The sequence below is a fragment of the Lontra canadensis genome, unplaced genomic scaffold, assembly GCF_010015895.1.
Source record: "Lontra canadensis isolate GAN:19392208 unplaced genomic scaffold, GSC_riverotter_1.0 scaffold120, whole genome shotgun sequence".
Lineage (NCBI taxonomy): Eukaryota > Metazoa > Chordata > Mammalia > Carnivora > Mustelidae > Lontra > Lontra canadensis.
Window position 1 is genome coordinate 2,272,147 of NW_022631114.1, and position 23,992 is coordinate 2,296,138.

Sequence of the window (23,992 nt, forward strand, 5' to 3'; positions counted from 1 at the left end):
GATTGTTTTTTAGCTCAAACACACACACACTACCATTTAAAAGTTCAAGCTGTTACTCTTCTATCCAAGGACGCGTTATCTGCCTTGGTCTGCACATAACGGATTCTTTCTTTGTTTTAAATGCGAATGTTCTTATCGAAGCTCTTCAAGATATTTACAGATTTTGCCTTTGTTTTCTCAGAGTCTCATTAATGTCACTCCCTGAAGATACAGATTTCTCTCCTGATTAATCTGGAATAACAGTCCTCTGTACTTTTACCTTAGCCAGGATCAGAATTCACGGGTTTGCCTGGTAGTGACACTCCCCTTACCCCCAGCCCCATTTCTGCAAGTCACAAAGGTTTCAGGCCTCGCCTATATCATTTAAAATTCCTCCCACTCAGTCTTCCCGTTTGGTGGGAATTTGCATCTGTAAATTTTTAAATCCATATTTCTGTGAGCTTGGGGTTCGGGCTCTGCCTGCAACTGTCTGTCTGGGCCCCTGATAAAAGTACTTTCTGTTGTCAGGCAGCTTCACACAACGAATCCTGACCCTTGAAATAACACCCCTTTGCTTTAGACCGCGACTCAAGGACGAACATCGTTTTAAATTCCATCTGTGCTCCAGCAAGTTTAGCCTCTGTGCTCTTCCCTTTCTGTAAGGAACAGTGGCGGGGTGGGTCTTAACAGGGGACATGGGTAGTGCTTGACTCATTGAAAAAATTAAAATACAGAACTTTTGAAAGAAACATCGCTAGTGCCATTTCTCCTTGGCACAAGGATCTGTTTCCAGCTACAGCCACACGTGTGATTGTGGTATGGGTAATGACGGCCTCCGTTTTCACACCGGGTTCTGAGTGCTAGTCAGGGAGGGGGCAAAAAAAAGAAAGTTCTTTAAAATGGACGTGTGTGTGGGGGGGGTGTATCTTGCTGCAGGAGCCATAGGACTACAAAATTAGCCAAATCAGTGAATTACAAGATACTTCAGTCTTTGTAAGCATCGCATACAAGACAGTGAAAAATGCCTAGTTTCATTTTTGCTGTGTTATCAGCTGGATTTTTTTCCCGCAGGATCTCAGTGGGGAATAACTCGCCTCCAACCTGTCTGTCCCCATCAGCAGTAGGACAGGCCTGTCCCCTAATAGACTCACTTCTGGTTGTTCACACGTCCGACGGTGTTTGCTTATGACTCAGAAGCTGCGGGATTAAACGAAGTCTTTAGTTGGGAAAGTATTTATCAAAAGCCACCCTAGGGTTTGAAGGCCCGTTCTCCAGCCTCCGGGTGATGGTAATTCAGCGGTCCCTCCACTTGAAAGGGAGGAAGAGCTGTGTTTCCCTTCTCCTTGTGGAGTTGGGAGGGTCCCTTCGGGAATGCTTATTAGCTGATATCTTGCTGGGGTTGGACCTGGAGCCGGATTCGCAGGGACAGGGAATGAGTGGCACGAGGCAGTTGGGGAATAGTGCTCTTCAAATGGAAATGAGGTTTTAAAGGGAGGAGGGCATTTCCCAAGCAGACGTCTCTGTGGCAAAGATAAAGAGGACTTGGCGGAAGAGGCTTCATTAAGCTCTTACTCCGGTCTGCAAGGGATCCCACTGCCCCAGCTCCCAGCCTCCAAAGGTGACTGACACTCTATCAATGTCATTTGAAGGCAAGCACATCCATTTAAAAGGCTGATATAAAGGCAATAACAACTCATCAGAATTACACATGAGTTGTTATACAATGTGAGTGATAACAGTAAATAGGTCCAAGAAACGTGGAGATGAAATTCCTTGCTGTGGCACCTGTATTTCATGTAATGTTTCATACTTTGTTGACATACCATCCCAGACATATTTTTCTATATAATGCAAAACAGTGGAAATCATCTCCTGTCGTCTAGAGCTTTAATTGTTCTTTCGTCATTCCACGGAAGCTTTATGCTCATTTTATAAATTTACTTTAAGCTCATTCTGTAGAGCAAAGCTTCAGGTTGTTCTTCTTTGCTGCTGGTTGCTAGATCGTTCCACACCCTGAAGTACACACACCTAGTTCCAGAGACTGAACAAGGAAGGGAAACTTAATTTCATCAAGTTAGCAGGTTGGAGAGAGAGAGAGAGATCTAAAGTAGATGGTGAGTTGAGATCTTGACCTAAGTGAGATTTTTAGAGTTCCAACTGCTTTGTGTGGATTTAAAAAATCAATTACATTTGGTATTGTCTTTTTTTAGAAGATTTTACTTATTTGAGAGAGAAAGAAAAATAGAAAAAGCATGTGCACAGGGCAGGGGCAGAGGCAGAAGGAGAAATGGGCTTCCCACGGAGTGGGGAACCTGACGCAGGGCTGGATCCCAGGACCCTCAGGATCACGACCTGAACCAAAGGCAGATGCTTAACTGACTGAGCCCTCCAGGTGCCCCACATGTGGTATTGTCTTAGGGGCACTCTCCAGGAATGACCGTCAGTGTGAATTGTAAAATGTTCTGCATCTCTGCCCTGTCCGTCCAATGTCAAGTTCAGATTTTTCCCTTCCTCTTTGAAGTAAGAACGTTGCATTATAGAGGGAACAAAAAGGTGGTGGCCTTGTGTTTACTCATTCAGTCTTGTCATTAACCCTCAACTGGTTTGTGCCCTGTGTGGGGCCCTGAGGCTATGCACATGCGAGGGACAGACATTATCTTTACTTCCCTGGACTCTTTCGTGGTCTACTTGGCATTCTAAAGTACAGGTCTTCACATTCAAAAGTGGGTTTCTCAAACTGTGGCCACAATTTCTTACTTGATACTGAGAATCTCAGCGCAGGAAATCCTCCACTCTCTCCAGTCAGTAATCTACACTATGGTGCTCCTGCCTATTCAGCAGTCTGAAATGTTGTAATGCCCCTGAAGTTGACACAGGAGCGCAGAGGGGGACAGTGAGCGTGAGCGTTCTGTTAGGCAGCTGACAGGTGCGCGCATGACCAGCATACCCCACTCGGATAACGGGCAGTCACGGGTATTCTCTTTCACGAAATCCATTCATCAAAAACCAGGCATCAAACAACTATTGAGAATCTTCTGCGTTTAACTTTGAAGGATGTAATGCAGTAAAATGTTATTCCTGGTCTCAAGCTTTCTAAGGAAAAAAAAAAAAAAAGAGGAGGTTGGCTTCCTGAAGACCTTCCTGAGCTCGTGGTTTAAGTTGGAGGCTGTGCTGGGTGTGTAGTAGGTCAAGACTCATTGCCGCTGTGGCTGGCGAGGAAGGGGAGGGGGGCGGGCGGTTGGATTATTTAGCACTGGATGGCCTTGCTTCCTATTCAGTATGACACACGCCGTTTCAATTCAAGATCTTTATTCAAAGGGCTTGGCCATGTGGGCTTACGGTCTAGATGTGTCTTTTTATAGGTACCATCTCAGTGTCTATCTGGATATAAATTAAGGAAATATGTAGAAAATTGCATTAATATTTCATGTAGTACCTATTTCCTATATGCCACTGTCCTAACCCTTACAGTAAGTTATGCTATGTGGTTATCTCCCTGTTGGAAGCTTTTGATTTTTTTATGCAACAGAAAGAAAGAGTTTTTGATGTAAGTGAATGAGCACCAATTGCCCCTGTCACCTTGTTGGATGATTTGGAAAGAGTCTCTTAGCTATTAGCAGGCTATTAGCATAACAGACATTAAAATGATTAAAATATCAGTGATTACTTCAATCCCTAGGGCTATAAAAAGGTTTTTTTACAAAGCGCATAACAGAAAAGAAGCAGGTAGTTCACTTGAGGGGATCTATCTGCCTTTGTTCCCAAAGAGCCTCTTAGCTCCTCGTGGAAACAATGACATGATGTGGGCCACATTACCGATTCGTTGATAATTTTCTAAGGAGACAGCAGAATGTCTAAGAAAGACCACTGAGCTAGGAGTCTGGGTTCCAGCCGTGAACCTGTCCCCGATGGGTTATATTAACTTTCCAACCTGTCTGAGCCTTCTTCTGAAGGTGGGAGATTTCCTTTTGAGCCCCTCAGACATTTTTGTGACATTGAAATGCTGTGGTGTGTATGGAAAACAGGGCCATGCCATACAAGGTCAGGGGCAGACTGGAAGTCAAGGATAGCACAACAATATGTTGTAAGGCTTTTTGATTGATTACGGGGTTCAGTTAAAGGTTCTCTGTGATGCAGTTTCAGAGTACAGCAAATGCAAGTTACAATTATGTGATTGAGCCCTGGTTGTTTGGTCCCTGGTCTGCCCACTGGAGATCCAGCTAACTTATCCAACTGCCTTTTTCTTTCCCTTCCCCCCACCCTTTTTTTTTTGGTAGAATATAACTTGTTTCTTTCAGTCTTCTCAGTTTTCTAGGTTTTTGATTTCATGTTGCATCTCTTCAAAAGAATTCTCCCTGGTTATCCTCCCACCGAACTCTTCCCCCACTCTTAGTTTTGAAGTGGCATGTGTCCTGCTTTCACAGAAGAAGCAAAGAATAAAGTAACAGGCTAACGATGAGTTGTTCTATAAAAGAAGGTACACAAAGGGAATTTTACAGCTCTACAATTTTCTACAACTCTGATTATCCTATAAACTTTGCCATTCTATAGTTCTTCACATCTACATGTTTTCTGGGAAGAACTTTCGTGAACATTGATGCACATTTTTGCTATTTAATACTAGCTCCTTCTGTTTTATAAAAGGAAAAAAAAGAGTAGCATCTATTTGACTGACTTATTTCGTGTGAAGCCGGCACTTGAGAGAGCTTGCACACTGCCTGTGTGATTTAACACGGGCCCAAAAGACGGTGCTATTTCTCACACTTTGACAGCTCTGGGTTTTGTTGTGTTGTGTTTTGTTTTTTAAGATTTTATTATTTGAGAGAGAGAAACACAGCGGGAGCAGGAACACAAGCAGGGGCAGAGGGAGCGGGAGAAGCAGGCTCCCCACTGAGCAGGGAACCCGATGTGGGTCTCGATCCCAGGACCCTGGAATCATGACCTCAGCCAAAGGCAACTGCTCAAACAACTGCCCTTATAGCTCTGGGGTTTTAAGCCAAGAGCCCCAACTGTGTCTTTAATGGAGAACAGCGTGATTCCTGGGGGAGGATCCTGCTGGGAATGAGTAGAGGAGAGTGTGCTGTGGCCCATCTGGGTGAGCCATCCAGGATGGCCCCGACGGCCAGGCTCAGAGGTGGCAGGGAGCCTTCAGAACTGGGGCCACAGCCCAGCGGTGATTCTGCCTTCAGATGCCCAAATTACTGACAGCTAATGGAGGGTTCTTCCAGGAAAGTAGAAGGGTCAGTTGGAAGAAGTTGGTCTATGGGGGCAGATGCCGGCTGGGGACTTTGCAGGGTGTCGCTGTGTAAGGGATGGGTAAGTGCAGTGCTTGGCAGTGTAGGCAAGTGCCTGTAACTGTGACCCTCGAGCGGGCAACCCTCCCCCCAGCCGGCCATGCCCAGAGCCCAGGAAGCAGTAGCAACTGCCGCCCTAGGACCCTGCCAGGGAGAAGCCACCTCAGACAGCAGGACACAGGGAGAGCGCTGATCAGTGTGCTTACAAGGACCCTCGTGAGCGTCCTTGGTCCAGGACATAAGCCATCGCAGAAAGCCTGTTGTGCTGAGTTCAGAAGGACAAGGAGCCGTGTTTTGCAGAGTAAAGCAGTAAAATATAAGATGCTCTGAGGGCTCCAGCGATGCCAGCTGCTTGTCAGTTTCACAGTTTTGTGTGCCGCAGGCTCAGTGAGCTTGTATTTTACCACCACTTTGGTCCAGAGAATGTTTTTGCCTTCCTTCTAATACTACAGGGCAGTATTAGACCCAGGGAAGTTCCTGGCTAGACAAGCAACGGTAACTATTGTACGTATAGTTAACCCTGCAGCGGAGTGCGTATTGACGTCTACCTCGCATGTTAATTAGAAGCATAAGTAGGTGACGTGCGCATTTGTTACTGACCAAAGAGGAAATCAATATGCTCACATGTAAGTGACCCCCACGGCCCTCTCTAACGTCTTCCAGTGTCTTTGTTTGGCAAGCAACCTGGGAAAAGTGTGCCAGAAGCTAAAAATGCAGTTCACGTCCGTGGACTTGATTTGGTGTATGTCCACAGGAAGCCGAGGGCATCTCTCCCTGAGGTCTGAATTTGTATTATAATGCGAGAAGCTAAAGGCTTGTCTTTTTTTAGAAATAAAAAAAAAATTAAATTAAACCTGTTTCAGTTACATACAAGATTAGCAGCTCACTTTGGGGTGGGGGGGATTATCTTTTTGTGCTAGGTCTTTTTGCATTTGGTCCATTTGGGTTTCCGTTGGTCTTGACCTAGTGGTCAGGAATCCTTGCTGGGTGCTCTTTCAGGGAGTGATGCTCCAGAGGAGCAGGGAGATCTCACCCGGCATCCTTCACTAGAACTAGCCACAGAGACAAGAGGAGTGTGTGCGAGGCCAGGGACAGGTGTAAAGGGTGAGAAGTTTCTCTCATGTTCCCTGTAACAGGGAGCTGTAGGCTAAGTGACAACTCTTATTTTAAACCTCTTCCTAGTTCCCTAAAAATTGGCTGAATTTTCTACCTGTGTCCTTCCAGACATTTTTTAGAACAGAACTGTGTTTGACTGGGTTTGATGGTATGTTGCCACATAAAATTAGTGGCATTTATTTGATGGTTTAGTCCTAGAAATAAAGCAGAAACCTCGCTTGTAAGAGTAGTTGCTATAAAAGTGTCCCATACTCACAAAATTTATTTTGGTTTTCCAAATAAAGCCATTCTTTCGAAAAGAGCTATTCTTTATTCAGGCATAAGAGCCCCAGTTTTTAGTATTAAGAAGATCATTTACATATGACTTTGTCCAAAATGTTGGAAATGAAATAATTCCACCCGGAATCTCCCGTCAAGCGCGTGTGTTCGCACACGTTTGTGTCAGCACTCTTTTAAAATATTAGTCATGATTATGCATTTATATAATGTTTTTCCTCAAAGATTCGAGCTAAATTACAATGTCTTAGGAAAGGCTACAATCGAGGAGCATGAATGAAATATTTCACATGCCTCAGCCATCTGTTTTCTCTTTGCTTTTTCTTCCTTTTAAGCCTAGCCCAAACCCAAACAGGATCTGGAGATACACATTGGTCCACAGGATCCAAGGTTCCTGTTCCTTTCATTCAAATATAACTCCAGAACCCCTCACTTCGATTCCCTGACAGGTACTCTCTGGGCCCCTGCAGGCTTTGAGACCAAAGCCCTGGGTTCACCTCACTACCATTGACTTGCTTAGAGTACCCAGTAGGCTGGAAGACAAGAGTAGGTTTTCTTAATATTTTGATATGACTGCCATATCCCACCTCATGATTTCTAATTAGGTTGTTGGTCTCTGGATGAATCAGTAGTCCCAGGGGATGTGTCACCTAGTTAAAGAGAAAAACACTGGGAAATAGTACAAGTCCATGAGTAAACATTGCAGAGCCTTGGAGTTTCATGAAGTAATGATGATAATAATAATAATAGCCATGCAATCCAGTGTAAATCTGGGCTTATCAAATTGACCAGTCGTTTAACTAATGTGTTGAGGAGATCCAGGGTAATTTAAACTTGTCTAGGTTAGAGATAATTTTGGTTTGAAGGAAGGAAAGTTAAAATAAAAGATGAAGTAAAGTTTAATAAAACAAGCAGGAGGTTCTCCTTCAGATGGTTTATTCAGTCCCTTTCTAAACTCAGACGGTAGCACCAACCATGCATTTGGTTTCCCGAGCCAAAAATCAGGTCATTGTTGTATTCCTACCTGTTTTTCCAAGGACTGTTGATTTGATGGGTGAGAAGTAACTTTCATCCAATACTGCTGTACCTTCCATACCTCCTGTCCCCCCAGAAACTCAGGATATCCTCTATAACTCAGGAGTTCAAGTTCCACATGATGTCTGAAAAAGACCTTATTGAGGTATGACTGATGTCACAAGGCTGTAGACATCTAATGCACACAGATTAGTGAGTTTGGAGATAAGTATACAGCCTTGGAACCATCACCCTAATCAACGCCGTAAGTGTATCCATGGCCTCCAGAAGTTTCCTTCCATTCTACATATGTATGTATGTCTCTCTTGACATAGACCTTCCTTTACTCATCACCCTGGGCACTCTGTGAACCTTTTAATCTGGTTTTACGTATCTTTTAATTCTGGAGATTGTCCTGTATTGTTTCTTAATCATTTCCTCCCCACCTTTCCCCCCCTCTTCTCTTTCTGGTACCTCTGTCTAGACATCAGGCTTCTTGGATCCAACTTTAATTTTCACATGCTTGTGTGCTTGTAACAGTTTTAGAGAGGTCCTCAGTTTACCTTGGTCTTAGTAAACTTCTTTTTTTTATTTTTGAATTTTAGCTATCATGTTTTTAAATTTCAAAAGTTCTTTCTTATTCTGTAAGGATATGGTTGGTCGGTGAGCCTCACTGCGGGGTGATTGGGTGGCTTACATCTAATTACAACTCATTGTCTTTTTTTTTTTTTTAAGATTTTATTTATTTGACAGAGATCACAAGTAGGCAGAGAGGCAGGCAGAGAGAGAGAGAGGAGGAAGCAGGCTCCCTGCCGAGCAGAGAGCCTGATGCGGGGCTCGATCCCAGAACCCTGAGATCATGACCTGAGTGGAATGCAGAGGCTTAACCCACTGAACCACCCAGGTGCCCCTCAACTCATTGTCTTTTTGCTAGAAGATCCTCCTTAGCCTTTTGTAGGCTGATCAGCATTCTGAAGCTGGGTTTGGAGGAAGGGGAGATGACTGTGGGTCTCATTTTCCAGTGAGACTTTCACTTAACCTTTTGTTTTCAGCCATGCTCTCCTCTGTTGGAGCCGGGATCCTTCAGGTGGAGTTCCCCACATCGTTGCTCCTGCCCCCTAGAGGTAGGGGTGGTTATTGCCTGATTAAACCCTGCCATGTAATGCTCAAACTTTCCTTTGTTCTCTCTTTTGTAAATCACCCCCTCCTAGGAAACCTTCTCTCTTGCTTTCGCCTCCTGCAGTGCCTGGCACTTCCCGTCCCTTTGCCCCTTTTCGGGGGGTGTGTAAGGGGAATAGTCACATCTTTCCTTGTGTCCCTCTACATCACTCTTGGGTTTTGCCTTCCTCTGCTCTGCTGAACCATCAGCACCGTTCCATTTCCCTTCTCCCTGTGATTGCCGTGGTTTAGAATTCCAGCTGTCTCGAGTTTGGTAGATGGTCAGCTTTGTTTCTGTTTCTTGTTCTCATTCTTACATGATTTGGAAAAGAGGCTGAAATGTCCCTCTACCATCTTGAGACTGGAAGTCTCCTTTTTAAAGAACCACACCTTCCCCTAGTGGATTTCTTGGGGGGAGAGTATGAGCAAGCTTCTGCGTTGACTCTGGAACATCCGGGGAGAGACACCCCTCGATCAACATGGTAACCAGGGCTCAGACTTGAAACTTACCCAGGCTTCCGTGCGCTTGCCATACTGTGCCAGCTGGTGTCCCAGGCTCCCTTTGGTCAAGCTAATAGTGCTGTCTGCACTCTGTAATTAATGAGAAACTTGAGAGAGGTCTGGCTTAAATCACAATGTGAGGCTGACCGGTCTCCCGTTCCTGACTGCTCCCCGAAGCACATGAGAGTGTGCTCCAGCACGTCCCGTTTGGGGGACCGGAACTCTAGTTCAAGAGAGCGACCACGGCTACTAAGAACCCCACTTTGACCAGATGGGCACTCTGCTTTCCCCTTGACTGTGACGGCGTTTACTGCTTTTGTTTTTCACTTTTCTCAGACTCCATAGAAAAGGTGGACCTGTGACGTAATTCTTAGTTCTATAACTGTGCTTCTTTCGAATCTGTTCAGATCGTATGGGAGGCACTTTTAATCTGTTGAAGTTTGTTCATTGCCCTGTGTTCGGTATGTGTGATTTCCATGTATGCAACTTGGTTAAAATGTATTCGGGTGTAAGAAGTTTGCAGACGACCCAGAGAGACAGGATATATGCACGCAATGCCTAAAGCAATAGCTTGTCATTAACCAGAGCCACAAGCCTGATCCCGGATGCTGCTGGTTCCTGCTGGGTCATAGACAGAGTCCCCATAAACCAGGGATGCTCCTGGGGGTTCCTGGCTTTCCTCCATGGTCTGGAAGCCCTGAGCAGCCGCGTCGATGGCTCAGCACGGAGCCCGCCTACCCACCCGCTCTTCTCCGCCCAACAGAGGGTGTTCCGAGCTCTGCCGGATCCCCATGGTAGAGTATAAACTGGACAGCGAAGGCACCCCATGCGAGTACAAGACGCCCTTCCGGAGGAACACCACGTGGCATCGCGTACCCACCCCAGCCCTGCAGCCCCTGGCCCGGGCCTCCCCCGTGCCCGGCACACCCGACCGACTGCCGTGCCAGCAGCTGCTCCAGCAGGCCCAGGCTGCCATCCCTCGGAGCACCTCCTTCGACCGGAAGCTGCCGGATGGCACGAGGTAAGGCCTTTCCTCTGGGACGGCCCTTGCGAAACTCTGAGGCTTGAACTTGACATCACAGGGAGGACTCCTTTCTTGGCTTGTTTCTGAGTTCACTTGTTCTGCCCCAGCTGGCAGGAGGGGCAGCAGGGCAGGCCCCAGATGTGGTCGTGCTTAGGATCCGTCTCATACCTCACCCAACGGGGCTGCCCCAGGCTGGCCCACCGGGGCCTCGCCTTCCCCTCTCCTGGTCCTCCCGGTCACCTTGCTCCCTACACCTGGACAAGACACCCAAGAGAAGGGATTCTTCTTAGATAAGTGCAGGCGGTTTTGAGTATAAATAAAACTGCAGATCAGTGACCAAATCCCATCATCCTGATGTGTATAGTATTTTAAGAGGTCCCAAGATCATTAGCATTTCCTTGCTTTTTTTTTTCTTGTTTTAAGCAAACTGAGTGAAGTTTAAAATTAACTTTTTTTTTTTTTTAAGATTTATCTATTTATTTTAGAGAGAGTAGGGAGAGGGGCAGAGGGAGAGAATCTTCAAGCAGACTCCCCACTGAGCAGGAGCCTACGTGGGGCTCGATCTCACAACCCTGAGACCATGACCTGAGCCGAAACCGAGAGTCAGGCACTCAACTGACGGAGCCACCCAGACGCCCCTAATATTAATTTTTCAATGAGAAGATGCTGTTGTTTTAAAGTGCATGTATGGCATTAGAAGCTGGTGAGAATTTGGGGGGCGCAATTCACAGTAGGTAGTTTTAATTGAACGAAATGGTAAATTCGTCTTGTTAATTGCAGCCGCTTTTTATTTCCGCTTTTTTGTAACTACGGGCCATGGCGAAGTGGTGAGTTTCCGCAAACTGGTTTGCCAGGCTCTGGTCTCCTAAAGTGTTGGCATCAAGGGCGCTGGGCCAGGCTGCTGACCCTGTGGCAGCTCACCGCCGCTATTGCTCATGCTCTCTCCCCACTCCGATTTCCTCATCTGAAAAATAAGCTTAGTCATAGTAGAGAACTCTGCAGAGCATTACAAAGGTGGACTCAGTATTTGCAGACTGCTTCCGGAACCATTCCGGCACGTAGTAAGGCTGTATAGGTAAGATTAAAACTTGAGGTCTTTCTCTGCTTTCTCCAGTCTATTCTTGACAGGTCAAATGCAGAAACAGCATTCCTTTAACTTGACATTAAATCATCTCGGCTCTGGGTCTCCTTTCCCAGAGGTCCGCTGAGTTTATAAACTCCCCATATTCAAAGAAGCGCACATAGGTAGCTCACAGGAGGGGTCTGCGGGGTCCGCAGAGCCTCCCTTAGTAAAGTAAAATTTAGTGAATTATAGGGGGGATAAAAAAAAAAGACCTGGAGGGTTCTAGCAGCAAAATGGAAACTTGGCAAGCCCGTCTTTATCAAATGGGTTCTCATGAGCATTACTTATTTCTGTGTGTCTGAAATAAATAGGATTGCATCCAATGGATGTGTGAAAATAAATGGTTTTGACAAATTTAGAGTTCTGTCTCTGCATGGGTTTTAAATACAAGACGAAAACATGCCTTGTGTTAAGTTTTCATTGAGCAAGTAATAGTAACGTTTTCGTAATTCTGGATTCTGGTGGGTTCTATCGTGGTTCTTCCATATTTCACTGGAGTCATCACTGAGCTTTAAATCTCTGGAGAGTGACGGCTTACTCCTGCCCCATCCCTTCCCTGTAACGAGCTGCCAGCCGTGAGCCACCCGCTGTCTCTGGCCTCTCCTGTTCTTGGTCTGTCGGTCCAAAGTGCATTCCGTTTCATTTTGTGATGTGTATTTATTTCTTCCTTTCCTTTGTTGCTGTCAAATGAGTTTATTAGTAAAGCGGGACGGGCCGGGTCCCCACGTGGACACCCCGAAGATATGTTGCTGCCCTGTTAATGATTCTAGTCACTGTTTCAGAAGTTCGCCCAGCAACCAGTCGTCCTCCAGCGACCCCGGGCCTGGCAGCAGCGGACCCTGGAGACCACAAACGGCGTATGACGGGTACTGCTCAGTCCTCCCTCATTGCTGGCCCCTGGGAGGGACTTGGTCAGGGGCTCACGCAGAAGCATTTACCGTGTGCCTGCTGTATATGAAGCCATTTGGGGGATGGAAAAATGCCAGACAGGCTTTTAATAAGTCCCTGTCCAGGCCAGAAAGCTCATCATTCCTGTGCACGTAGAGCTTGTTTGTCTGTTTTCGGAGCCTGCCTATTTTTTTCATGTGAATAAGGAAAGTCTTTCTGAAAAATGAAGGATTTGGGGACTCTACAGTCAGTAGCCCTTGGGAGTTGTCCCCTCACTTAAACTGCCAACAAGGAATAAATTCACAGCCTCTCTGGGAAGTGCATCTTCTCCGAACACGGCCCCAGATCGGAAGAGGCAGGTTTAGCATTTAGCCGTCTTTTCATGCCTCCTGTTTGAGAACAGTAGAAGGGTGCCTCATACATCCAGCTGAGGAGTGTCCCTTGGAGTGTGTGCCTGAATGTCATATCCAGGAGCCGGCAGCTCAGGTACAGCCTGAGGACACTTGGGGACACAGAGATGCTGAACTGACAGATGCAGCAACTCACGGGAAACATTCACGACTTCTGGGAGGAAAAGGTGCTCCCAGCAACATCATTGCCCTATATTGCTTTTAATTGGGTCTGGAGACGAGAGAATGGCCAGGTCAGACGAGAAGGGTCTCCCACGGGAACAGCAGCTTTCTGTTACCGCTCTCACAGGTGCGGAGGGAAGCGTCTCTTCCTGGATCCCGCTTCCCTCTGGTCTGGGCTTAGAAGTGGATATTTGCAGTCAGTTACATGTGCGTCCCCTACCTTGCGTAGCAGATGGAGTTCTTGAAAAGAACTTGACATTTTTCTCAGTCGAGTTGCATTTGGAAAGTGGAAGGGATTTTTTTTTTTTTTTTTTTTGGATCAGTGGAAAAACCGTCCCTGTCTTTCTTTTGCAAACGAGGATCTGTCACAGAATCCTGTAGGAATCACTTGGAGACAGGAAGAACTTTCCTGGGATTTCTTTCCTTTTTAAGATTGTATTGTCCTATGTGGGGTTTTCATAAAACGGAGTCCAATCCACCTAGATGTCGTCTCAAGCCAATCAATGGACTTTCTTTTCCTTAAAAAATTGGACGTAAGGAAGTATCAGGGCCCAAGAGAAAACAAAACGAAACCACAGCAGTGAGCTCCTCCTTGGCTTCCCGGGGACGGGACAGCTCCTCTGACCCTGGGCAGCTCTCCAGCCTCCCGGGATCGGCAGCCTTTTTGTGTCTACACGTGGCTGTCACCCAGGTGCCTCTGTTGAGCCAGCGGGGAAACGAGAGTCCCCGGTTCCAGGTGCTGACGCTTCTCTGGCAGGGTTGGGCCGGCAGACAGTGGCCCTTCCGTTTGCCAAAAGCAGCCTCTGCTGCGGGGCTTCCCTGGGACGGGCCCGGCGGGAGCAGCACACGGGGCGGGGGACGCACGGGGTGGGGGGGTGCACCCAGGGGACACCCGGCGAGCAGGCCACTCAGCTCTGTGCTCTTTGCAGATGCCACTCTCCTCTGCTGCTCGAGCACCAGGGTGCGGGCCCTTTGGAGTGTGAAGGAGCCAGGGAGCGGGAGGACGGCCTGGACGGAAGCAGGCACCTGGGTAATGAGACATGCAGCTGCCCAGCCCTTCTGTCCTGCTCCCTCTTTCCTCCCATCTCTCGTCCACTCATCCGTCCTTCATTCCCATTGGTCAGCGCCGTCCTGCAACAATGCCCGTGCGGTCAGCTGGGTCTCCCAGTGTCGCGGGGGATGTGGTCGTGGGTCACCGTACTGGTGGTACCGACGGAAATGGAACCTGAGCTTTATGTGAGTTGTTTTGTGGAAGCTCAGGGGATATCCACTGGTGAGACCAGAACGTTCCAGAACCACAGTCTTGTTCATTTCCCCCAGACCATTTTGTCGTCCGGCTTCTGTGTTTGCTTTGCTCTTTTGTCAACACAACAAATTAGATACTCAGCTATTCTCTTCTTCATGTGACAGAAACCAAATGGCATGGCCCGCCCCCCAAAGTCCTGAGTTCCTATAAAGAAAGAGCCCTGCAGAAGGACGGCAGTTGCAAGGACTCCCCCAATAAGCTCTCCCACGTAAGTCCTCCTTCGCGGGCTACCCTCTCGCGTGGCCGTTCCGAGCCATCTCAGCACACAGCGGGAGCTGTTCCAGCAGGGACTCTCAGTAGAGGCGAGGTGAAAATAAAGGAAGACTTTAAGCTCCCTTTTTTCCTCCTTGATTTATGAAGAACCTCCAAGAAAGGTCACACCGTAAATTATTGGCAAAACCTAGATTATATCCTCAGCCTTTTGATCCTTGATACCCAGTGTAATAGTTACTAAATCACAGTCCTGTTTTTAATCTGTGAACGGTTCGCTCCCTTGTGGGCATTACCTGGTGGGCTTGGCCAGAAACCAGGAGGCGGTGTGTGTATGTGTAGCCGGAGTGGCTCTGCCCACAGCTGGCCCCTCACTGTCTGGTTCCTGATGGTCCCCGGTAACGCTGGCAGCTGCTGACTAAGGGGCAGGCTGCACTCCAGCCACGCCCGGTGCATGGCTCTCGGTCATTGGCACATGGGGTATCAGTTACTCATTTACTCCTCACCCGCTGAGGCAGCCTCCCAGGCCACCGTCGCTCCATGAGGCACAACTTTCTATCGCACGTGAAAACACAAATTGTGGGTCATTGCCACACAAAGCCAACGGTTTGAAAACTTGCAAGTGAAGAAATTTTATCATTTCCTAACTTCGTTGCATTTTCCCCTCTTCTTCAAGAGGCCTTAGCAAGCTCCACAGCCGGGGACTCGGGAACACGTGTGACGTTCCTCCCCTTTGTGCTGTGGGGCCCTTGTCTTGAGTCAGCCTTACAGCAGCCCTAGAATTCTACCTTTACAAGTCTCAGCGCTGGTTTAAGCAAAGGAAGGCAGGGGTGGGAGTAGGCCGGGAGAGTACCTGTGTGTGCTGCGAAGGTCAAGGGCAGGGGCGTGTGTAGAGCTGACAGGGTGACAAGGTGAAGAAGAAACGCCAAGGCGCTCGACGGCAGGTCAGGGCACAACTTGTGCTCACGATCCTGCCCTTTGCTGGGGCTTCCAAGGTTCCCAGGCTGTGCAGAGCCACCGTATCTGTAGGGGACCCGTCAGAGGGACCTCTTTTGTCTTCCGAGGACCGCAGAGCCCTGCTCATTAGCACCTGGGGCACCCGATGACTTGGGCTCTCTCAGAGAAGTCACTTGTACCTACAATGCACTTTGTGGCTGCAGGACATTAGAGAGTATTATCTTGCTGGGCCCACAGATTAATCATCCGAGCTCAACACTGGGAGCAGAGAGAAGGGCTAAGTGACAAGACGATATTGTGCTGCTGGGATTCAAACCCAAGTCCTCTGTCCACACCCAGGGCTGGCACTGTAATTAGTCACAGGAGAATTTTTTTAAAGATTTTATTTGTCTATCTGACAGACAGAGGTCACAAGTAGGCAGAGAGGCAGGCAGAGAGGGGTGCCGAGCAGAGAGCCCGATGTGGGGCTCGATCCCAGGACCCTGAGACCATGACCCGAGCCGAAGGCAGAGGCTTAACCACTGAACCACCAGGTGGCCCAGGAGAATTTTCTTGATAAAAAGCTGCTCTCCCCCCTTTATTTAATTTTCCATGTGCTTTCTCAGTTTGTACAACATGTGTTGGTTTATTTTCTGGCTATGACACTGTGGTAATATTTCTGTGCTCGAGGCACGAATAATTGAACAGAGATTTGAGAAGATTCCTATTTAACTTTAAATGAATTATGAGAGGAGTTAGGAACCTGGGACTTCTATATCAAATCAGAATTTTTTTTTTTAAGTGAGTTCTCTTCTTGCCTCCCGTTGAAGAGCTAGTAGAAAGGGCTCAGGTGCGATCCTCTGGTCTGTAGCTTTGGGGGTCTGGGTGAGACTAACTGTCTTCATAAAGAAGCAAGGTAGGGGCTCTGTCTGAAGCCTTTCCATTCCTCTTCCCAAGATTGGAGACAAAAGTTGCTCCAGTCACTCCAGCAGCAACACACTCTCCAGTAACACGTCCAGCAACAGCGACGACAAGCACTTTGGGTCTGGGGACCTGATGGACCCAGAGCTGCTGGGGCTGACCTACATCAAGGGGGCCTCCACGGACAGCGGCATCGACACGGCCCCCTGCATGCCCGCCGCCGTCCTGGGCCCCGTGCACCTGGCGGGCAGCAGGTCAGTGATCCACAGCCGGGCCGAGCAGTGGGCCGACTCCGCCGACATTCCGGGGCCCGACGACGAGCCGGCGAAGATGTTCGCGGTGCACAGCTACGCGCCGGCCATCTCGGCGGGCAGCGCGGCCGACGGCAGCATGGGGGACCTCAGCGAGATCTCGTCGCATTCCAGGTCAGTGCCCTGGGGGTGCCCCTGGGTCCCGCGGGGGTCAGGGAGGGGCCTGAAACGGGAACAGCAGGGTAGCCCGACACCAGGCTGCCCAGCCACCGGACTTCGAGTGAAGTGCTTGTATCGGAAGTGTGATTGGGAGATTTGCACAGCAGGTGGCTGTGACTTGACTTCCTCATTCAGCCGCAGAGAGAGCTACACACAGGTAGGAAGTGCTCCAGTCAGGCCACTGACCTCTCTCTCCCAGTTTAATCGGTTCCTATAAGGAACCGATTGTAGGAGAAGTGGACAGGAGCTGGACAGTATTCTGGTTGCAGCGCCGGTAACCTGGGGAGTGGGGTCTGCGTTGTCTGCACGTAGCTCCCTCCGATTAGGGCGGTGCCCGTGGCTTCTGTGTTCCAAAGGCCCCCTTACCAAACATGGGTACCCGAGGTCTGAGAGTATGTTCACATCATCAGTCCAATATTTTTTTTTAATAAAGACTAACTAAATTTACAGGAAGTGTTTTCCAAGTGTAGATGTTTAACATGAAGTTCGAAGTAGTTTTATACCCTTCTGTGATGTATGTCTGTACAGTGGTTTTAAAACCCCTCGATCATTTGTGATTTCTGCTGTCAGAGACGAGACAGAAATCCGTATTTGTTCAGGGTTGGTGGTGGACAGAAGTTAACCCCTACACACCGACCACCCTAGAATTTCCCTTCTTGTCTTCAAGGCTTCCTAACTCAGCTCCCGGGTACTGTCGGGCTTTTCCCCACAGCCCTTCTCAAGGCCAGTGCTGCCTGCCGGACCTTCTCCCTTCCTCCCACAGTCCCCCTGGGGACTTCTTGAGATCTCGGCTTGAAGCCACGAGGGGCAACACCCTATGCAGCCAGCGGGCAGGGACAGGAGGGATCTGCAGCCCCGTTCCCAAAGCCAACGTGCAGAACGTTTCAGCTCTCTGCCCTGGACATCAAGGGAGGTCACTTCTGTGAGCCTCGCACACGCGCGTACATATTCACTGCCGCCGTTGCTCTTTTCTTGTCCTGTGGCTCCCACTTCATCAGTGTCTTACTGACCATCTGTGTCACTTGAGGGCATTCATGTCACAAGTCAAACTCCCCACTGTTTCACACAACATAGGCAGTACTTTAGCTCCTGTGATGGAAAGGTCTAGAACTGTCAAAGTTCTTCTGCTTGCAGCTATGTGATAACCCCCCAAGACTGTCAGCTCCCATCTTAAAGCTCCACATGATAGCCCGTGAAGTCTTAGGGGGCGCCTCCTGATCCAAGATGGCCGTGTCACCTGCAGGCCCCCTGAGCCCATGCCCCAGTGTCCACAGGAAGAAAGTGTGGTCCTTCTCCAGTTTCAGCAAAAACTCCACCCCTGCCATCTCCACATTCCCTCCTCACGTCCCCTTGGCCTTACCACAGTAGTAGGGGGTTCCACTGTCTGAGGAAAGCAGTCCCCCCCCCGCCTCGCTGGGCCTGTACCATGCAGCTGAGGGGTGGTGAAGACAGCTGCTTCCCCAGAAGAAAATCGGGGTGTTGTTCCACCAGGAGAAGGGGGAGCGGGTGCCAGACAGGGGAATCGTAAGGGTCCCCCCACACTCGGTCTCCTGTTGGGGCACGGGAGCTTAGGATATGGAGATTCTTTTCTAAAACAGATGTCCTTACTACTGTTTACCGGTTCTCTTGAATAATTTCACTGGAAATATGTTTAGTGATGAATAACTTATATAATACAGACGTACTGGCAAGGACTTTTGTTACCTGCATGATTCCTGTCCAACTTCCAGGACACTTGGAAACCAGACATACTATAGAAATCCCCTTGGAATGTTAGACCCTCCTAATGTCTTGTTCGGAGTCTACGGTTTGGTAAAACAGCTGACTTCAGGATCCCTGGTTAGACAAATGTAATGGGCATCGCAAATAGAATTTTGTAGCACTGTTATGGGAAATTTCTGCGGAAGCTGCTTGGAGGGCACGTTCGTTTATAAATAGACGCAGGGATATTTATAGGCCTTTGAAGGAGATTTTCTTGAATACCTTACCCATTCATTAAATTAATGGGTGACGCTATTAGAAAGTATATAAAAGTGGGAGATTGAATTTCTGATTGATTGTGCTTTTTTCTACCACTTGAAACTGAACGTGTGCACAGCTGTTGGGGAGATGATATATGCTGAGGGGCTGGAATCCTTTACCACAGGGCTGGGGTTTTCTTGTGGTTCTTAGCGGATGGGGACTTTGAAGCCGCATTTCAGCTTACACTGTAGGCTTTTGCTCAGTATGGAATTCTGTCATTAAATTGAGTCTTTGAATCCTTCCTCCTGTCTGTCCCCTGACCTGTGCAGGAGGACTAGAGAGAATAAAACTTACAATATCTTGAAGTTTTTAAAAATATTTAAAAATTTTAAAGATTGTTATGTGTATATATATATATAAAATACTTTATCTTGAAGTACTTGAAGCATTAAATATATCATACTTTACATGTAAAATGTTTGCAGTAAGATTTGAAATCTCTGCAGGTTGAGGTAAAAGGAATTTTGCTCTTGAAAACGTCTGTCGGATTCTCCGGACCCCGAAGGGCCAGCGCCCCGACTGGGCTCTGCGTGTCTGTGATGACAAACCCCCAGCCCCCTGCGCTCCTCTCCTGTCTGTGTTCGGGCTGGGGCGTGGTCACCCAGGAGCCGAGGCCTGGTGCTCACGGGCCACTGTTGTGGCTGGGAGTAGCCCAGGTGGCAGAAGGAGCAAAACGAACTCGTAGGGGCTGACCCCAGGGCCGACCGCCCTGGCTGAGGTCCCACCCCGCCCCCACACACGCTAGGTATGCCATCCCCTGTCTGCCTTTCTGCTTAGCACTCACCCCTGGCTGAAATGGTTTGTGCCTTCTGTACATCTCCCGGCACAGCGCTGTAGCTCCCCGGTGCCTTCCTGGGGCGTCCGGAGGCTGGGAGGCACTTGGCCTGTCTTGTGCGCTGCGTGCGCTTCTCTGCACATGGTGGCCTTGGACTCCTTGGGACACGATGGAGGGCGTACAGGGCAGCGTGCTTGGTAAATGCCTACTGTCTGAGTTCACAAACCCACTGGGGGGTTTCTCTGGAGAAGCGGGAGGCACGTGGGATCGATCCGCAGGTCCCAGGTCTGATTTTCAGGAGCGCAGATCACTGCATGGCCTGCTCTGGTACCGCCAGCCCTACCAGTCCCAGAGCCCACGCGGTGCTCTCCAGCGGCCGTCCAAGAGGAAAGCATGCACAGAGCTGTGTATGTGGTAGGATTCCAGGACTGGGCCGAGGGACACGGGGGACGTCAAACTCTTTAAGACTAGCTTCTGTGGCTGGTGGAGGGGTGCGCGGGAGTCATCCAGAAAGCCGGACGAGCACAGGATGCAGCTTGCTGTCTCTGCTGCTCAGACCTTTAGTTCAGGAACCCCTCCCCTCTTTTTTTTTCCCTTGCTGTGAGGGCAGGACGCTTAGTAAGTGCTCAGAAACCAAAGCAGGACCGTATCAGCCTAACCAGGGTTTTGCAAAGCGCAATGAAGCAAGTGCAGAAAATAATAATAATTTCATGTTTTGGCCTCTCCTGCAGAAGGGCTCCTGTTAACTCTTGTTTACTGTTCAATTCATGCCCTTTTCTTAGTGACAGTGATCGGAAGTTGGCGGTGAAACTGGAAAGTAAGAACTTTAGTCTAGAAGGGAAGGATTCATGAAAAGCTTCCTGCCAACATTCTGGAATATCTACTCGTTTCAGGCAAAGCCTTTATCATGACGTTTCCTAGCTAAGCCTAGAGTCCTGCCCTATTGCTCATCAAATCGATTCAGCAGATTTGATCCTGGAGTTTAAAAGTTTTTTTATTTTCTTTAGTAACCTTTATACCCAGTGTGGGGCTCAAACCTACGACCCCAAGATCTTCTTAGAGTTTCAGGTTAAATATTTTACTCTTGGGGTACAAGACAGTTTTAATCAAGTCTGAATTAGCAAAACAACTTTTGTAAAACGAATGGGAAAGCACATAACCGTTTCTGACTGCTGTCCTTATTCACGGTACATCCTCCAGAGACGTCATCTTGGTCATTTCAGCAGAGAGTGTGAGTGACTTACGCAGCATGTTGACCTTCCCAGACCTGGGGAACTCGGAGACTTTAACGGTAAAACATCTCAGGGATAATCAAAGGCTTCAAGGTACATGATACTTCTGAGTAGCTAAAGTCAATGCACGATCCTTCACTGGGCTCCGAATGGGGAAGCTAGTGCCATAAGCATTTCTGGGATTAATGGGTGATTCCCTGAGTGTGATCATCATGTTATTACCATGTGAATAACATGTGAATAACAATACCATGTGAATAAAAGAAGAATATCCTTCTTCTTTAGGGACTTATGCTGAAATGCGGGAGTATGACATGAAGCATGCAACTGATTCTCAAATGGTTCAGAGAAGAATAAATAGAGGAATAATGCAGATGTAGCAAGGTATTAACAGCGGCTGTAGATGAACGATAGACAGGTGTTTTGCTACTGTTTTTATACCTTAACCCAAGATCTGAAGTTTTTCAAAAATAAGCAGCTTACGGGGACAACATATGAGCCTTCAGACCCCATGGCCTGGATGTAGAGCTTTCATTTTGGAAGGTGACTCCCGGGTGTGTACCCAGTAAATGGAAAGAGTTCATTAGCTCCCTTAGTCCTTGCTGCTTCCCTGGGTGGCTCTGGGCATGGGAAGGCAGGAAGACGTCTCCCCCGAGGGTCTGCAGTCTAGAGCCCAGAACTGAAGTTACTTTGAGTCCCACGCAGGAATGCCAGACCTTCATAGTTGTAAATGAGTTGTTTTATTTGTTTTGTTCATTTGTTTAATTTTTTCATTTACCAAAGAGTCTCCAGCTACGTAATCCCTCAAAAATGAGTTGGTTTATTTTGTTACCCTATTTCCTTTTGACCGTTTCTAACAAGTCCATTTTAATAGCCATTATTAATTTTGGACTTTTTTTTTTTTCTACTGCCTGCGTCGAAGGATACTTGCTTGATTATGTAGGTTTTCAGGGAGGTAGGTACTTCTCAGGGGTTCCGGAATAAGGCTATAGTTCATCCTACCAGGAGGCCTACCCTAATTTAAACATTTACATTTTTTCGTGTTTGTAAAGTAATCCCCTGATGTCTATTCTTACTCATTTTTTATAAGACATTCTTTTGTCAGTCTTCCTGAAATAAAAAAGGTCTTTAGGCTTTTATATTTCTACAGGTGGTTATGCAGTCAGTGGGGAATCCTTCTGGCCTTAGTTTAATCACTGACTTTAAAAATTTTGTGTTGTTTGTTTTAGGGTTTGCATCACTTAAATTTTATTTTGTGGCCGTTATAGTATGTGGTCATACGGCAAACACGCACACAGCCACCAGATGCAGAATTGGAATTTCTCTGTCAGAAGATTCCTGTGTCCTGCACACCCACAGCCCTTCCCTTCTTCCTCAGTAGTCACGAACTCGCTTTCCTGATCCTTACTTAACTCCCCTCGCATCGCCTCATTGTTTTACTAACTGAATATGTTGTGTTTCTGACCAACGCCATTTTGCCTGTTTATAAACTTCCTTTAAAAATGGAATCACACTTGACGTATTCTTCGTGACTTGCTTCTTTGGCTACACGGTGTCTGTGAGGCTCACCCGAGTTGTTTGTGGGCTTGGTTCATTATTCATGGTGCATCCCCTTTATCCGTTCTTGTTTAATGATTGACCGTCTAGTTGGCTGATGATTGAGGTGGCGCCGTTGGGGACCTATTACGATCAGTCCTCCTGTCCACACTGCGGCCTGTTTCCAGTCGCACCCATGCAGGGGTCTGTCTGCGGTGTCCACTGAGGAGCGGACTTGCTGGTCACACGCCGTGCCCCGCACGCCTTCGCAGGTCATGCCCAGCCTGCCTTCCAGACTGTCTGACATGCTTTTCACTCCTACCAGTGCTGGGAGGGCACCCATGGCTGCCCAGCCTGGCCAGCACTGGACACTTACTGTCAGACGGTCCCGCGTTTGCCCGTGTGGCTGGTGTGCCGTGGTACTCTGTCGTGCTTTGTGTTGGCATTTTCCTGGCGGCCACTGAGATTAAGGACCCTCTTTGGGGTTTCCCACCTTTTGAAGCATCAGTTTAAATATGTTACTTGTGTTTCTCTCTGATTATCCTCCAATTTTTTTTTAAGATTTTATTTATTTATTCAACAGGGAGATCACAAGTAGGCAGAGAGGCAGGCAGATGGGGAGGGGGAAGCAGGCTCCCTCCTCCAATTGTTTTTAACATGCTTCCAGCCACAGGAATTCAGCTTACACATGGGCATCCTTGGCCCCTGGAGGAAGGAAGGCTGGGTCTGCCACAACCCCCCAGGGGTAACGCGCCGTGCCCTCGAATCCGGAGGCATGTCAGCACTGCCGGAATCTGGTTCTATGACAGCTTTTGTCTGTTTTTCTCCTCAGTGGTTCACACCATTCAGGAAGCCCCTCAGCTCACTGCTCCAAGAACAGTGGGTCGCTGGATACATCCAAAGTCTACATCGTGTCTCACAGCAGCGCCCAGCAGGTCGCCGGGTCCATGTCCAAGCCCTACCACAGGCAAGGACCAGTGAGCAAGTACGTCATCGGCTGGAAGAAGTCGGAGGGCAGCCCGCCACCTGAGGAACCTGAAGTGGCTGAGTGTCAGGGGTAAGGCGGACGGCGGCTCAGCCCTAGGCAACCTCACGCGTTGTGGGGATCGACTAAGCACATGTGTTTGTCCCCCCTCCACAGAAGTATATTTTCTAAAAGGAGTAATCTGGAAACATCTCTGTAAAACTTCTCAAATGTTCACATTTATGTTTCTCTTTGAGAGTCTTCTCTTTCCTTGACGTTTGCATATAAACGCAAAAGAAATCCCTGTTCTTTATTCTTATTTCCAAAAAGCTGCCTGCAGTAGAAGAATCACAGTAATGTGCTATTGATGGTGTGACCCTAGAGCCCGTCTCTAAATAAACAAGTTCAAGGACAATTTGAATTCCCGCAGAGTCCATGAGTGTGTTTCTTTTTTTTTTTTTTTTTTTAAAGATTTTATTTATTTATTTGACAGAGATCTACAAGCAGGCAGAGAGGCAGGGAGAGAGAGGGGGAGGAAGCAGGCTCCCCACTGAGCAGAGAGCCCGATGCGGGGCTCTATCCCAGGACCCTGGGATCGTGACCCAAGCCAAAGGCAGAGGCTTTAACCCACTGAGCCACCCAGGCACCCCTCCATGAGTGTGTTTCTTAAATTTG

The 23,992-nt window shown here is 48.1% G+C and overlaps 1 protein-coding gene across 3 annotated transcripts in view; it reads left to right on the forward strand.

The window, feature by feature from the left end:
- The window catches only part of SIPA1L2 (signal induced proliferation associated 1 like 2), a 213,070-nt gene that overhangs the window by 159,882 nt on the left and 29,196 nt on the right, over positions 1-23,992 (forward strand). For all 3 annotated transcript variants that reach the window (XM_032841144.1, XM_032841145.1, XM_032841146.1), the window contains exons 12-17: positions 10,102-10,359; positions 12,268-12,351; positions 13,875-13,975; positions 14,356-14,459; positions 16,355-16,743; positions 23,186-23,410. In XM_032841144.1, coding sequence (XP_032697035.1) covers positions 10,102-10,359; positions 12,268-12,351; positions 13,875-13,975; positions 14,356-14,459; positions 16,355-16,743; positions 23,186-23,410 — 1,161 coding nt within the window. The remainder of the gene's footprint in view (positions 1-10,101; positions 10,360-12,267; positions 12,352-13,874; positions 13,976-14,355; positions 14,460-16,354; positions 16,744-23,185; positions 23,411-23,992) is intronic.